General features: G+C 45.7%; 1 protein-coding gene across 1 annotated transcript in view; it reads right to left on the reverse strand.

The window, feature by feature from the left end:
- mtor (mechanistic target of rapamycin kinase) overlaps positions 1 to 16,104 on the reverse strand; it is a 62,172-nt gene extending 46,068 nt beyond the window's left edge. Inside the window, exons 1-20 of the mRNA XM_023956308.1 lie at positions 15,951 to 16,104; positions 15,331 to 15,467; positions 15,149 to 15,257; positions 14,832 to 15,064; positions 13,880 to 14,080; positions 13,647 to 13,781; positions 13,297 to 13,572; positions 12,072 to 12,180; positions 11,730 to 11,913; positions 11,363 to 11,491; positions 11,029 to 11,273; positions 10,390 to 10,599; positions 10,094 to 10,299; positions 9,361 to 9,483; positions 9,188 to 9,271; positions 8,397 to 8,489; positions 8,185 to 8,319; positions 7,032 to 7,161; positions 1,842 to 2,092; positions 1,680 to 1,766 (exon numbers count right to left, since the gene is read on the reverse strand). Coding sequence (XP_023812076.1) covers positions 1,680 to 1,766; positions 1,842 to 2,092; positions 7,032 to 7,161; positions 8,185 to 8,319; positions 8,397 to 8,489; positions 9,188 to 9,271; positions 9,361 to 9,483; positions 10,094 to 10,299; positions 10,390 to 10,599; positions 11,029 to 11,273; positions 11,363 to 11,491; positions 11,730 to 11,913; positions 12,072 to 12,180; positions 13,297 to 13,572; positions 13,647 to 13,781; positions 13,880 to 14,080; positions 14,832 to 15,064; positions 15,149 to 15,257; positions 15,331 to 15,459 — 3,069 coding nt within the window. The 5' untranslated portion in view covers positions 15,460 to 15,467; positions 15,951 to 16,104. The remainder of the gene's footprint in view (positions 1 to 1,679; positions 1,767 to 1,841; positions 2,093 to 7,031; positions 7,162 to 8,184; positions 8,320 to 8,396; positions 8,490 to 9,187; positions 9,272 to 9,360; positions 9,484 to 10,093; positions 10,300 to 10,389; positions 10,600 to 11,028; positions 11,274 to 11,362; positions 11,492 to 11,729; positions 11,914 to 12,071; positions 12,181 to 13,296; positions 13,573 to 13,646; positions 13,782 to 13,879; positions 14,081 to 14,831; positions 15,065 to 15,148; positions 15,258 to 15,330; positions 15,468 to 15,950) is intronic.
- Between the last annotated feature and the right edge of the window lie 282 nt (positions 16,105 to 16,386).

A 16,386-nucleotide genomic window follows, 5' to 3' on the forward strand; every position in this document is an offset into this window, starting at 1 on the left:
CCAGTCCCCTCATCTGGACGCCGCAGCTGTGAACTGCAGCAGAAAATGAATAGATCCTTTGTTTCAGCCCCATTTATGAAGTCTTTGGGACTGGAAGCACAGCAGTATAGTTCTGTAAATTACTTTCCGTCAGGAGGAACCGCTGCCACTGCTAACGTCTGTCAGGGCGCCACCAAAAACTGAAATGGCTACAGGACATTTCTACCTCGCTGCACAGAAACTTCGGCGGCAGGGAAACCTGCCATGTGCAATATTTGTGATCAATTCTGCAATGAAGCTGCAACTTGGGATACATGAACAAATAGCAAAACAAAAAACAACTGGTCAGAGCTGCATTCGACAGAATCTTTTAAAAATGGTGGCTCTTCTATTGGTTTTGATCTCCATGGCAACCATTTTATTTTTGAACGTCTGGTGGAGCCAAACAACTCTATGGAATTTGTAGAAGAATTGGCAAAATTAAACTTTGGATTTCCTTGGCACAAAGTTTTTGTTGACCATGCCGACATTCCTAATATGGTTATATTGTGTGTTATATTGTTTCGTTCAGTTTGAGCCAACAATTCATGTATTACATTTTCACAAAATTCTGGTTAAAAAAATGTGTGAGTGATTGGGGAACGCCACTTTTGCAAGCTTGCTGTGCAAAATCGACAAACTTTATAGCCAACATTTTTCCCCAAAAGTAATTTCCCATGATGCTCCAGGAGTTAGGAGGTGTTAGACAGAAGGCCCCAGTTTAAATTTGTGGCTGGTACTAATAAATAAAACGATTTTTTTGGGGAGAAAATTCAAGATAAGCGGCCTCTTCTTGAGGTTCACTACGCCCAAAATTCATTTTCCCCGCGTACTAGGTGCACGCAAATGTTGGGGAGTTTTTGAGTCTGTGGTGACGGTTAAATGTTTGCTCAAAGGGGGAGCAAGATTAAAGATAGTCTTGCCAAAAAAAACAATCCAGGATGGCTGGATTAGGGCTGCACGATGTGAGGAAAGCTTGTGCTGTGCGATATGTGCTTCAAATAGACAACGTCTACATGTGAGGCGGGCGTCTGACATTCAAGGGCTTCATTCGATTGGTAAACGACGTGCAGGGGTCCATATGATTCACCAAACACCAAAGACTGGATTAGGATGTTTAACGTACATTTAAGGTAACAATTTATTGCAGTTGTTTTGTGATGCACGCATCACTCAGGTTGACAGAACAGCGACAACAGAAACGCACACATACAGTTTGAGGTTGACTGCGAGCAAACCGTCTTTTTTGAGGCGCTCCTTACCATTTCTAGGTGACGATACATTTTGGATTTTTCTGAGCCGGCCTAATAAAGTGCATCTTTGGGAGGATGTTGTACAAGTCCCGCATCATTTCTTTCACAGTTCTGTCACGTCATACCATGAGGACTAACCCACTATTCCTCTCTAAACCGATGAGTCCAACGGGCTGAGCGGGAAAAAGATGGAGCTCCAACCAAAGCTCAGGACTTCTGAAATAATTCTCAAAGAGTCAAAGACAACTGTAAGTAACATCAGCTTTCGTCCCGTCAGACACACTGCAGCTCTAACATGTCTGTGAGTTCAACACCAGACTCCGTCATGCTGTGTGTCCGACTCACAGGAAAACATCAGGCTGGATGGTGTTTGCTTAGAGATTGGAGGGAGGGAGAGTAGTGACTCACTCTGATAAGGGTGAAGATGTCGTCCATGTACGGGCGGATGTGAATCTTCACAAAACACACGACCATTCCCATCTGCTGGAAGAGGAACTGCAGGAGAGGAAGAGCGCAGCCGGCTTAGCGGGCGAGATTCCCATGGCAGTCGGCCTCTGGAGGCGAGCATACCTCACGAATGCTGGCATCGCAGACGCGGATGACGTTGAGGAACGTGGGCATGACCTGCGGCAGGAACTGAACGCACTTGAGCCCCAGAGACTTGAAAATGAAGGTGACCGCCTGGACCACCATGGTGTGATGGTTGGAGAGGGAGGGATCTCTCAGGATGCGCATCAACGTCACGATGGCCACCGCAGGGTAGAACTCATCCAGGGGCAGGTTGCCCATGTTCACCAACATCTCACTGGTGCTGTAGTCCGCTGGTGGGAGAAGGTTGGATGTGTTAGAACAGAAACCAACACAACAGCTGTGAGAAAAGTCATGAACACACTCTGCAAGGAACGCGTAGCATTTCACTGCTGTTTACTGGGAAAACCACAAAAACATTGAAGTTTCTAATCAGAATGATCTAAAATATTCTGATCATTTTTGGACTCTATTATAACTAACTTCTGTGTGGAAATTGAACCTCTGATGTTTTATTACAACTATACTTCATGAACAGCAGAATTCTTCACAAAAGTTGATTAAGTACTTTTTTCTATTTTACTTATTTTAATTAATGTAATACTAGTATAATTTTTAAAATCAATTTTAAATTAAAAGTATGAATTCATTCAATTTCTTTCCTTAAAATAATAATAATAATAATAACACTAAAATATGCCCTCCAAGGAAAATGAACATCATTGATAAGCAGCACATAAAGAAGCATCTGTGTGGTTAAGTGAGCATGCAGAAAGCATGCGGAGCTGCAGAAAGCATGCGGGGCTGCAGGAAGTACGCAGAGCTGCAGGAAGCATGCAGAGCTTCAGGAAGCATGCAGAGCTTCAGGAAGAATGCAGAGCTTCATAAAGCATGCAGAGCTGCAGGAAGTATGTGGAGCTGCAGGAAGTACACAGAGCTGCAGGAAGTATGCAGAGCTGTAGAAAGCATGCAGAGCTTCATAAAGCATGCAGAGCTGCAGGAAGTATGCGGAGCTGCAGGAAGCATGCAGAGCTTCAGGAAGTATGCAGAGCTGTAGAAAGCATGCAGAGCTTCATAAAGCATGCAGAGCTGCAGGAAGTACACAGAGCTGCAGTAAGCACGCAGAGCTGCAGGAAGCACGCAGAGCTGCAGGAAGCACGCAGAGCTGCAGGAAGCACGCAGAGCTGCAGGAAGCTTTCAAGCTGCAGGAAGCATGCAGAGCTGCAGGAAGTATCCAGAGCTGCAGGAAGCTTTCAAGCTGCAGGAAGCATGCAGAGCTGCAGGAAGTATCCAGAGCTGCAGGAAGTATGTGGAGCTGCAAGAAGTATGTGGAGCTGCAAGAAGTATGCGGAGCTGTAGAAAGCATGCAGAGCTTCATAAAGCATGCAGAGCTGCAGGGAGTATGCAGTGTCGTAGAAAGCTCTGCCTGGTTCCTGCTGTAACAAGAGAACCCTTTCAGAGCGGACCGCGCTGCTGCAGTCTGTTGCAGCAGACATCAGCTGAAGCAAAGTGAGGAGCTGATCTCTTCAGCGGCGTGTCACGTGACTCAAACACTGTCTGTGCTCCAGAAAGCGACCCTCACAGATCTGCCAACAGATATGCAAGCCCTCCGTTCTGGTCACAGTCTGTTTACTCTCAGAACTAAATGGTAAAACCATTCACATTTTCTCCAAGGTCACAGTTTAAGTGGCGTACTTGGAAGAGACAAGCAAAAGCCTGCAGTCTTCATATCCATCACACGCATGACCCAAGACAGATGTACAGTTTTTATCTTTGCTGTATTAAATTTAGGATGTTCAGGATGGAGGGACTTAAGCACCATGATGACTTTCCTGTCAAACCCTCTTAAATTGCACAATAATCACAGAAAATAGAAAATCAAAGTTTAATGAGATAAAATTCAATAAAATTCAAAAACCAGCCGTCAGAATTGTACATAAAGCCAGATGTCTTGATCATACAAACTATTTATTTTAATAATCCAGACATTTAAAGCTGGATGACCTTGTTGGTTTTTACACCAACAGCTTCTATACAGAGTCATTGGGAAATCGTTACCATTGAATATCCAGAAACAGTTGTTAGAAAATGAAGGAGGAACAAACTGAGGGGATGTAGGAACTTCAGGATCAAACTGATAAGAACCACAAAGAAGAGTTTCTGTGTGTCGGTGTGTGACACTAAACTCTGGAACGGGTTCAGTAATGAGCTCAAACAATGTTCAGATATTCAAGAAAATGTAGAAAGAAACTCTGATTTAACGATATAAAGATAAGGGGAGTTAAGGATCAACAGGTGATTGAATGATTCCAAATCCACGTGTGAACTTGATGGTGGTGAAATAATCAAAGCTCTTTTAATTACAACCAATAAGTATTACACTTTAATGTGTAATAATGATTACTGAAATGTCTGAATTACAATCAATAACTATTGATTTTCTTTATTGATCTGCAATGTGTAGCAATAATTACTGGTTTAATGTGATCATGTGTTCTAATAATCAATGATTATTACATAACGGTTACTGTTTACTGAAATCATGAATGAATGTTTTCTGAAGAGAATCAATCATCAATAACCACTGGATTTAGTAACTTGAAAAGAATCTATCGGATCAGAACCGGATCACAAAAACTGTAAAACTCTCAAATGAAGAACTCAGTGTGGGGGGGGGGGGGGGGGGGGGTGTTATATAAACTCACTCCTTCCTGCTCCTTTTAAGCAATAACTCAAACTCTACTTGACTTAAGTTAATGATCACCATAATTAAGAAATGTCTGTATCTATTTCTGTATTAAGCTTGATAAATCTGTGAAAACTTTTACTCACTTTGACTATAATGCTTGAAAACAATCAACCAACAAGTGTTGTGTAAAAAGCAAATGCTCCTTCAGTCAAAGATCCGGAAACTGTATGAGGTTCCGTTGGCAGGACAGGATGGTTCTGTGGGTTTTATTAGTAACCTAGTAACAAGAACACTAAAGTTAATGCAGGACAAACCCCCATCATCCATGGGGGTTCATGGATTATACTGCTTTATACCTTTGGGGGTCACAGAGCTGCCAGAGCAGGGTTACAGGTGGGCAAAGGCAGGGTACACCCTGGATGGGTCACCAGTCCGTTGCAGGGACACACACCTCAGCACCCTTCAGAATACCCAATTAACCTTTGAAGCATGTCTTTGGACTGTGGAGGAAGCCCACGCATGCACGGGGAGAACATGCCAACTCCACACAGAAAGGTCCCAGCTGGGATTCAAACCTCGCTGTGAGGCGAGGGCGCCAACCACTGCCCCCATAGTGCAGCCTGCTCAGCTTTTGTTCAGCTGTGGTTTTCCCCAATCAGAATGAGAGTTCCACTGGAATATCTGACATGCTTAAGACGTTTCTTCTTTGGGAACCTTTTATTGTTGTAGGACCTGAAACCTCAGGAGTTCTGCAGACTTTTCTGTCGGTTCATGTCTTTGTTTACGGTGTTGTCCAAATGATGAAGCAAAAGGTTGTTTTAAAGAAGCGGGCGCAGTGACAGAAAACATTTAAGCTAGGCCAGTGGTCCCCAACCTTTTTGTCACCGCGGATCGGTACAACGCAAGGCACGTTTACCGCGGACCGGTGGGGGGGGGGGGGGGGGGGGGGGGGGGGGTTTGAGGTGCTACGCAAGGTGTGTATCACGTGATGTTTGGTGTAGCGACTTTGACGTGCGTTACGTGTTACAGATGTAACAGAGAGAATCCGGTCACTTTTCAAAATAAAACGTTTTTTTCGAAAAAAAACAATAAAATGGAAATTATTTTTTCTTTCTGTGCGTCCCGGTGCCAAAACTTCCGCACCCCGCCCAGTACCGGTCCGCGGCCCGGTGCCAAGGGGCCCGGTGATTGGGGACCACTGAGCTAGGTGACCGGAACTTCTTTTTTCACCGTGCGGGTATCAGGTTTTAATGCACACCCAGCAGCCAATCAGAATCAAGTATTCACCCGGACCATGGTATAAGTGGGAAATAAACTCTATAAACAGCACCATCACGCCGATGTTTGTACGCTGTAGTACAACAAGTTATCTCAAAAGGAGTAAAACTGTATTTTTACCTGGAGGATCATATGAAAACAATTATTTCATACAAGTTTTGGTTGAAATATTTCAGCTTATTTCCATTTTTTTAGCTAAAGCAGATGCATGAAACCTTCAGCCTCCTGGATGGAGATCAGGTCATTTGTTCATTGTAAAGAGGCTTAAACTATAATTGAACAGCTGCTGCTTTCTACGGACATTTGCATCCCGGGTTGAACTGCAAAGCCACAACACTGGTGTGAACACATCTGGTTTTAAATTCAATAGGAAGAGTCTATTCACTTTGCTTTCAATTTTTCCCCACAATATCTTTGTTGCTCTCCAAAGATTTTTTTATTTTAACAAATATTTTTGCATTTGCAACACAAATGTTTTAGCAGGCATTGTGTCTCATCTCACTTTTGCCCTCTTTGATTTTGCTCTCATAAGTTTCAGTTTAGCGTGACAGCTGCCATCAAACAGCCGTAAAAAAAAATTGGAAAGCAAAAAAAAATAAAAAAATTTTGAAAAGAAGTTTTTGAAAGTAAAAAAAACAAGTAAACAATAAAAATAAAAACTTTTGTAAGCAAAATAATAATTTGAAAGCAAAAAAAAAAAAAAAAAAGAATTTGGAAATAAAAAAGGTTTTGAAAGCAAAAATCCAAATTTTATAAGCAAAGAAAAATTTCCAATTTTTCATTTGCACCACAGGAGGTTTTTTGTGCAACGTGGTGGCACAAATATCCCTCCATACGAGTCCATCATCAAATCAGACCGTTATTTGAAGGTGGGGGCTCATCTAATGAAGGATCCACGACTCACTTCAGCCCACAGACTTCTGATGTGTCAGACTGGAGAAACCTGCAGGCCACCCGCTCCCTCTGAATTCAGCCTTCGTCAAAGCGCCTCAAGGCTTGATGGGTTTTTCTGGGATGTCAAAGCCACTGTGACAAACTGAAGCCGTCCAAGGCAAACACAGACTCTCAGCGGCGCTGCCGGGTCACACGTCCCAGCCAGGTTTAAATACGTCTCCAGATCATTTCCAGAAGTTTCCAGATGTTGCAGTAAAAACTTGATACTGTTGTAAATTGCAGGAATGCAAATAAAAGCTTGATCTGATCTACATGGAGGATCTCAGTGAAAAGCCGTCCTGTGATTAGCAGCAGCGCTCGGGGGGGCCTACCTGAGTCCTGGCTGGACTTGGACTCGGACAGACTGACGGCCGAAGCGTCTCGGGATTGGTCGATCATGCCGATGTTCACCTTGTGCTTGTAAGGATCCAGAGCTCCGAGGAGACCCAGGACACGGATGGCCTGTTGGAGGGAAACAGCGGCGTCACACGCTCATCATTTTATTACTATTATTAGAGTCCGCGGCACAACAGGGAACAAAAGTCAAACCCCGAAGAGTTTGAAAATCATCCAAGATGAATGAATTCAATGTAAACCATTTCCCATCTCCGTTTGTTTGATCTGCTCCTGAGGATTTTCCTGGTTAGAAACCAACGTTTCCGTCTGGAGACGAGAAGACGCTCCTGCAGGAACCGGTCCAGAATCAAACTGGAACTAACCATGTTTGACACCATGAAGTCATCAACAAGTGGATTACTCTGTTCTGCAGCAGTGTGGACAAGTTTGAAGATTATTATGGGATGGCCACAGGACCTACAGCTTGGCCACCGTGGTGCAGCGCTGGGTAGTCCTCTGATCAGAAGAGCGCAGGTTCGACTCCCACCCCCATTGCCTCTGGTGGAAGGCTGGCGGCGGTGTTGGGCAGCGGAGCCGTGGGCCAAAGCGTCCGTGACTGGAAAGTGCTTTGGGCCTTGGAGGAAGGTAGGAAGGCGCTAGACAAGTGCCCGCCGTTTACCGTATGACACACCGTGAAATGTGGGGATTTTGCCCACAACGTGGAAAAAGAAAACTTTTTTTCAGCAATCTTCATGACATTTCGTACACACGCCACCAGGGTATGTCTGCACCCACCACCACAAAGTTTCATTGACCTTTGACCTCAGAGAGAGGCCGCCATCATGCATATTCCAAAGAAAATCCGCTTTAGTGGCTTCTCCTCCTGGAGGTTTCCCTGTAACGCCTCCCGACTCCTGGAGCATCCTGGGTCGGTCAGTGGGGGGGGTGGATCCCCAAAATATAATTTATCCACATTTATCCATTTCAGTTCTATTTCTATGACGAGTTTTATTTCTGGGTCATTTTAAGGCTTATGCTGTGGTGTGTGTGTGGGGGGGGTATTTTTTTTGTTGTATAATTTGTTTTTTGAAGTCTTTAGTTTGGTTTACAGAAAAGGGGGGGGTGTCACGGCCCCCTCCCCATGCATACCTCTCTTCTGATCCCTTGGTTTTGTTCAGTCTTGAGGAAATTCAGCAGCACCTCCAGGAGAGACGGATATTTGCGGTACGGCTCCACCACGTAGCCCGTGCTGGCAACCTGCTGGCCCAATGTCCACAGCGCCACCTGCAGGAAAGGCAGGGTGGGTGAGCAGATCCAGAAAGACGGCTGCAGCAGCTAATCAAGCCGTTTCCCTCACATACCTGCCGTTTGGCCAGCGATGAGGAGTCCTGCAGCATGTCCATGATGATGGGGAAAAGCTCGTCCATCCACTTCCTCATCTCCAGCCCGCTCACCTGCAGGGACAGGCGCCGTTCAATGTCTGAGGTGTCCACACCTGGCAGTTCTTCCAAAACGCTATAGGGTTTGAAATAATGGAAACCACTTTTTGCCGCTCAACTCCTACAATTTTGTAGCTATTTTAACCATTCAACTCTTCAAATGTTCTGATCTTTCCAGCTGTGACTTTTGGTCCTTTTGGTTCAAATCCTTAATTTTTCAAGATATTCCAGGATTATATGTCCCGTCCACTGCACCTGGTTGGTGCTGTGGTGCACAACTCTTCTGGTTTCATACCCGGCGTTTGCATTTTTCACAAACCCTTTATATTCTTTTATTGTGCTGTCTTCACTTTATTTATGGTCAACTTTGATCATTTCTTTCTTTCTTCAAAGAATCCTTTATGCAAATTCAATCCTAAATTTTTGCAGATTTCTTATTTTGAACAGCAGGACAGTCCAGACCGTTCTCTTTTCTGTAGCCCCTTCATTCCGTCCACAAAAGCTGCTCCTCACACACACCCCGACCTCTGAATGCCCTGCAGGCCCTTCCTGCCTCCACCTGACTACTGTAATACCTTGGCAGGTAAAGCGAGGTAAACATCTGAGAGCAGGGATGACGCTCTGCTTTGGAGAAAAATGAAACATCCAATCATGTGAATTCAATGTCTTCACCATCAAAACAACCCAAAACGCAGAGGAACACAAGTTCTTACTTGAGCCAGTTCTCCAATCGTTGCGAGGACACTAATCACCACGGCTGGGTTTGGGTCTGGATCTTTCAGTTTGAGGATGAGAGCCTGGAAACAGAAGCAGACACGACGATGAACGTCAGCAAACCTGTTTTGAACCCCTAAAGCGTCAGAGTGGAGAAGCTGCAGGGTCTCACCTTAAGGATGGGCTCCATGTACGGCCGGATGAGGCGGGGGGCGTTGGACACCAGGTGACCCAGCATGCGAGCGCTCTGCTCTTTGTTCCTGCCGACTCCACTGTGTTCCAGCTCTGTTAGGATCTGCGACGGTTCCAAGAACACGACATTTCTGACGACATATTTATTATTCTGTGCTCCGCAAAAACAGTCTCTGTTGTTGGAACGTCAGCTCTGCTGCCCTCTACAGGCAGAAAACGGAAACATCAGAAACTCTAAACAAAGGTTTAATTTATTATTTGCATTTAGAACAACTATTCATACCATCATCCCTCACCAACGCTCATATTTACACAACAAAGGGGTGACATAAATAAGAACGCCTTTATCACTATTTTGGAGCAAAAGATTTCAGACTAAAACGAAATCAACATAAAACCTTTGGCAGCAAAAACCTTCAAGTTTGGGGATTTTCCCCAATTATTCAATGACAAATGGTAGAGGGGTCAAATATTTTCCTTTATTGTTTGACAAATTAACCAAACAGTCCAAAATCCTTTGAATGTCAAAAAAAACTTTACTGATTTAACCAAATAAAAGCGGATTCATTTCCTGGAGAGCAGGAGGCTGTGATAAGAAAGTGAAGAGGGTTTCATGCTGATGAATGAGATGAAGGACTGTGGAGAGGATTGGATGTTTTTCTCTGTGAATTAAAGTCTAAACATTTCAGACGAGGCGGGAAACGCTCTCATACCTGGATGAGCATTTTGCGGAGGAAAGGCATGACGAATGCGGGATTCATGCTGCTCAGGCGGCCGATGGTGCAGATGGCCAGCTCTCTGATCTCAAACACCTCGTCGTTCAGGGCAACGAACAGCGCCTGGAGGTTCTCCGCCTGGGCCAGGTGAGCATCGAAACGCTCATCCAGCGAGGCAAGGACACAGTACCGAATGTCTGGATCTATGACGACATGAGGCGAGGTCATCATCGCTGTGGTTATGGGCTGACGGCGCCGCCCTGGACATCCCGGATGTCCTCCAACCATGTTACCTGGATCAGTGATGCCAACAACCAGCAGCTTGCTGAGCACGTCTGCAACGACCTGCACGGCGGTCTGGCTGACGACGTGGCCGTTGATCAGGTTGATGGAGGGCGTGAGGAGGCGGGAGCAGGTGCGAGCCGCTTCCATCCGGATCTCCTTGTGCTCGCTGTTCAGAAAGTGGTCGGCGCAGTGGCGAACAAACTGGGTCAGGGAGTGTCCTGGAGGAGAGGTCGGATGGAGAGTTCAGGTTCTAGTCTTTATTTTTCTATAACTGCTACTGTCGAGTTAAACTAAACTAAACTTTAAAAATGTACAAAAAAAGAAGGTAAAAATGATGATCAAAAGGCAAACCTTCACAGTTGAAGTAGAAAACTGCAGATGCAAACTACCTGTAATACATTTCCTGTTGTCTCAATAAGGTGATGCTCAATGACAAAAATAACTTAATCACTTCATGAAATGAAAAGTTTCTCCTTGTCTATAAAAACACACCGTCTCATCTTATTTCTGACCAATAAACAGACAAATTCACAGTTATTAATCCTATTACTCAGAAGAAAATGCTTATTTTGCCAAATCTGGAGAAAAACATCTTTGTATTTTTGGTAGCCAGTGACCGTTGAGATGGAACTGTCCGGGGTTCTAACCTTCAAACTCGAAGCTCCCCAGCGTGCGCAGGGCCAGCGTGATGCCCCCCACATCCCCCGCCTCTGGGATGTTGGTGAGACTCGGCGAGGCCATCTGGTGAGCCAGGCCTTTGGGCATGCCGGGGTGTCGGAGCGGCTTGTGCATCAGCACCAAGGACAGCATCTTCAGCAAGCCGTCCTGGATGTCCTTCTTGAGCTGAGGGATTTGGCGGCTCAGGTCGTACAGCACCGCTGTGAGGGCGGGACTGGGCCGAGACGACGAACAATGATTGGTACGCCCGCCGCATAAACGTTCAACTGCAGAGTACGGGGCAGAAGCTCCCCTCCGCCCTACCTCAGCCCCACTGCCAGCATGGGCTCCAGCAGCTCCTTGATGTCCGGCTGGATGCTGGGCCCCATGGCTCTGGAGAGCATGCTGATGCACGTGAACACCGTGGCGTCCACCTGAATGGTCTTCTGCCTCCTGCACACATGGACACAAGTCTAATGAATCCAAAAAAAAACACACAGACCCGCATTCAAAAGAACTGAATGAACTTTATTTTGGCATCAAATAGTCCATTTACACTTCTACTAAATCTGAATCTGCTTTAGATGGAGAGGAAACAGCTCATGTCACCGAATCATCCAACATTAAAACAACATCTTACTGTCTTTTTCTACCAACATCTGGATATACAGCCCAGTTTGTATTGACTGACTTGTGTGCAAAGTCTTTGGGTGGCAGCGCCGCCTTGATGATCTCCAGGATCTTTGACAGGTAGGGCTGAATTTCTGTCCTGACAGCAACGACCAGCAGTCCCAGAGCCTGAAAGGCTGCCGTCCTCTCCTTCTCCTTCTTCAGACAGCCTAGCAAGTGTCCCATGGAGTCTGACAAGTACTGATCTGCTTGAACAACCAGCGGGAGGAGGATCAATACAGGGTCCCATGACTCACCCTCCAGAACACAAACAGCATGTTTTAAGCGACTGACGCATGCTGGTGATCCAAGTTTCAGCTTTACATGAACATACATAATAAGCACAACAAGGTAACGGTCCCACCTGTGAAGTTGTGCGGCTGGAAGGCAGCTAAGCGCGGCAGCAGGTTGAGGATGGTCATCTGTATCAGCGGGTTTTTACTGGTTTTGTACTTCAGGACCCAGCGGCACACCTTAATGAACAAAGCAGGTCAATATACTGTACTAATATAAAGCCCAGGACACCTAAAGCTCCACGCCTCATTCACCCGTGAAGACGCGTCGACAGGCGAGGAGCGAGCCGGTGGAGCTCGGTCACTGTGGGGTTCAGTGTCCTGTCGGCTTTGAAACTAACTTATTTCAGCAAACTCAACTTTCATTATTTTTATCTATGAAAAACACTCCATACTTTTACTTTGAAAATGAGCAGCTTCCCCGACACTTTATTTTGAAGATCCATCTACTCCAGGTGCTCTGCAGAAAATAATTATCAAAAAAAGGCCCCACCAAAAACCACTGGGGAAGCTTTGAAGACAGATCAGACGATGATCGCAGTCGGACTTTAAGGTATTTTTACTGTAGCTCAACAATCGCCAGAACACGGTTTGAGGAGCACCGTACTCACCCCATTACAAATACTTGCTATGGTGTTAGTTGGGGCTATAACAAGTATCTGAATACTCTGGTCTTTACGATCTGTTCCTGAAAGAAATCGAGTACATTTGTGATGGCTGAGATCTCTGATTTGCAATCTTTATAAATCTAGTAGAATATAGTAAAAATAGACTTCAGGTAATGTAATTAGCACTCTAAAAACACAATTATGTTGGATTTAATAGATACTTATATGCTCATACAGAGTATAAAAGTAAAGTAAATTGTCAGTGAAGGTTCTAGTTTTCACAGTAAAACTATCGGGTGTTTTTCATAGAAGCAGAAATGAGACTGAAGTTCAGGTTTTAGTGAAATAAGTTCTGGGGAAAAAAGATTTTGTCTGAAATATATTTAAATAAAAAATATATTGAAAGTGACACTGAGAAAATCACAAAAACTCTGCTGATCGATGATCTGACGTCATGTGACTGTCTGCTGGCATGGCGGTCGTACAGGAAAGCATCTCAAATGTTTGTCTAAAGTTTTGGGAGCTTTTACTTTTTTGCACCAAAGGTGAAAAACGTCTGTTGGAAACAAATACAGCGAACAAACAGAAGAACTGCGAGTCGCTGATTTTTGTGGGTGAATCAGAGCGCCACCTAAGGACCAATCCAAGGCCGGGTCTTAAAAGAGCAACAGACCGCAGACGGACGTACCTGATCGAACCTCTCCTCCATCAGCTCACGGCAGTACCGGCTCTCCACCAGGGAGCTCTTGGCCGGTACCGGAGCGGCTCCGAAGGTGAGGAAGCCCTGCGGCGTGCTGTAGCCCAGCAGGCCCAGCAAAGCGTTTGACTGCTGCGGCTGCACCGACTGGAAACTGGTGAAGGGCGTAATATGGCGGGGCTTGGTTCCAAATCCCATCAGCTCCTTGCAGTACTTGTCGTGGACCAGCTGCTGCTGTGTGATCTCCTCCATCTCCTCACGCATTCGCTGGACGGAGAAAAGGCCGTGAGCTGTCAAGCTTCCTGACCCGGGACTTGGTCCACCGTGGACGGAGATCTCACCTCTCCCTCCATGCTGCTGATGCGGACCAGCTCGTTCAGAATCAGGAGCGCCCCGTGAACCCTGTCGTCCCGATTCATCCCTTTCTCCTTAGCCAAAGTCTCGTCGAAGCCTTTCTCCGCCTCCTCAAACGTTTGCTGCGGGACACGACAAGGACAGGGCTGAGGCTTTCTGCCGAGACCCGTCACCTTCTGGGGAAGGGAACCGTTAAAAACACGGATGCCGTTTGTCTCACCTTGTACCACTGAGGCTTCTGCATCTCTTTGGTCTCCCTCTGGGTGGTGAGGATGAGACAGGCTCGCAGGGCCGACACGGCGCCCTCTCGGATGGCCTGCTTCTGGTCCCAGACTGCATAAAAGATGTTGTCGAAGAAGGGCTGGACTTGCTGGAAGAAGAAGGTGGGTGCGCTGACGGCCAGCTCCCTCAGCACCAACACCTGAACAGACGCAGGAAAAGCTTTGAAGCAGGTCTTCATTATGGACGTGTCAACATCTCAGTGTTTTAAAATGAACGGCTGTGTTTTATCACATCAGTCCTTTGATTGGAAAGCAGATACAGGCGTCCTGTTAGAAAAGCTAAATCCATCCATCTCCATCTCAAAGTAATCTTAAAGGACCATCTCCAAACTCTTTTTAGTCTCAAAGATTCTAGAAAAGGTTGTTGCAGAGCAGTTTACTGCAGAAGAACAATCTCAATCTGGCTTTTGCTGACATCCTTCTACTGAAACGCCTCTAAAGGGAGATCTGAATGACATGAAGGTGACTGGGAAATGCTCAGTTTAGGTTTTTTTTAACCTTTTCTCTGCATTTGACTCAGTTGAACGTTGCGTTATTCTTCTTCTTATTGTCCTTTACGTCTTGAGACGCTAAGGGCAGCAATGAAATCTTTCCCTTTCTGACGGCCGCGGGTCAAATTGTGGTGCTGCAATGAGGACTTTTGCTAATGTCGTTGGTCACGTCATTTATGACTCTTTCTGGCAAAAGTCTCACAGAAATAAACGTCACTAAGTTACACTGCAGACCTGTTTAACGGTAACTTGTGGAAACTTTTGTCTCGACACTCAAACTTCCAAAGATGTGTCAGACATGATTCAAGAACCGAAGCTCCAAAGTGCGGCAGGACAGTTTCAGGATGGCGAGCATTCTGTTTACACAACAAACAGTCCGTGTGGTCGGCCCGGGACTCACAGCTGCATGGCGCCTGCCTTCGTTTCGGTCGGCCCCCAGCCACTCCAGAGCTCTCTTCACTTCAAACTCCACATATTCAGCGGTGAAGGTGTCTCCCGCCATAGACAGGTGGCCCATTGCTTTGGAGGCCATCTCCATGACCACAGGATCGCTGGAAGGCAGGAGGTTGCGGAGGTAGTTGGCAAAGCGACTGATCCTGGTGGCATTTCCTCCCTCAACGCCAATGAGACTCACTGGAACATAGGTGCAGCACCAACAACATAAAGCAACTGGACACACAGCAGGCATGTGGGGTTGGAGGTCGTGACTGAGCGTACCGATAGCGAGTATGCCTCCTTTCTTCTCATTCACGTCAGAGCTGGACACCAGCTCAAATATGTGGTGGTTTAACTCGTCGTAGAACGTCGTGGCTTCATCTTGGCTGAGCTGAAGCAGAAGATCAGAAAATGAAGAACAAAGTGTGAGGCAGTCGAAGCATCCCGGTTTTCCGTGCAGGTACCTCTCTCAGCTCTGTGGTCACATAATGCTGCAGATCTTTGGCAGACTTTGCTCGGGTGTCTTCGTTTCGACTCTTTAAGCCGCTGACAAACTGCTGCAGCACTGTGGCTGTGCCTGACAGGATCACCATGGCGACAGCTGGAAAGACAACCACGGGCATCACAGTGTTACACCAGGAAAAACATAAATAACTAAAAGACAAGAGTCAGACAATCGGAGAATGACAACACGCTTTAAGGACAAACACAACCCGACTGACATCTGGAATATAAACTCTGGAAGAAGAATTATTATAAACGACACAAAGGCAGAATCAGAGTTCGTCCAAACGTCGAGTTATGGAAAAATAGTGTCAAGTTCAGACCTTACTCGACCTCGATGACGTCATCATTAGTTGCGGGCTAGCTACGTTAGCACGTAACAACATCGGTTTTAGTACTCTAAAACTTCAACTTCGAATCCTCCTTTTACAAATTCAAACCGGGCACATCCAGGTTCTGGTCATTGCATTTACGCGATATGATAAGCTGGGACTCCCTCGTTAAGTCGTTTCTGTGTTCAACAACTGTTAGCGGGTGCAAGGATTTAGCTAGCTCGTGCATCGAACAGGCGGTCACTTACTTGTTTGTGTTGGTATGATGCAAACGTTTCTGTTGTGTCGTTAATGCGGAATGTTTGTCATAGTGCGAACACTAGAATGCCAGCACTCGGACGGCTAGCCAGGATAAGCAGGAAGGACGCTGGTAGCTCCGCAGGCACTGTGCTGCGCAGTACGCTCACTGCGCAGGTTTTCTCTGAGCTCAGCTGGGCGGTTCTTAAACCACGTGTGATGTTGAAGCTGCTATGCAGTACCTACGTTCACCGAATGAGGGCGCAAACAGTAACATGCAAATGGGAAATGGATACATCATTTACAATAAAAAATAAAAAATGAAAATAAATTACAACTTAATAGCTTAAATGTTATCCATGCAGTGATGTAATGAAAAAAGGTTCTCAATAAACCGAAAAAAACTAAAAGTAAAAAATAAAATCAAAGCAAATCTCTGCTAAGGTC

The sequence above is a fragment of the Oryzias latipes genome, chromosome 7 (genome assembly GCF_002234675.1).
Source record: "Oryzias latipes chromosome 7, ASM223467v1".
Classification (NCBI taxonomy): Eukaryota; Metazoa; Chordata; class Actinopteri; order Beloniformes; family Adrianichthyidae; genus Oryzias; species Oryzias latipes.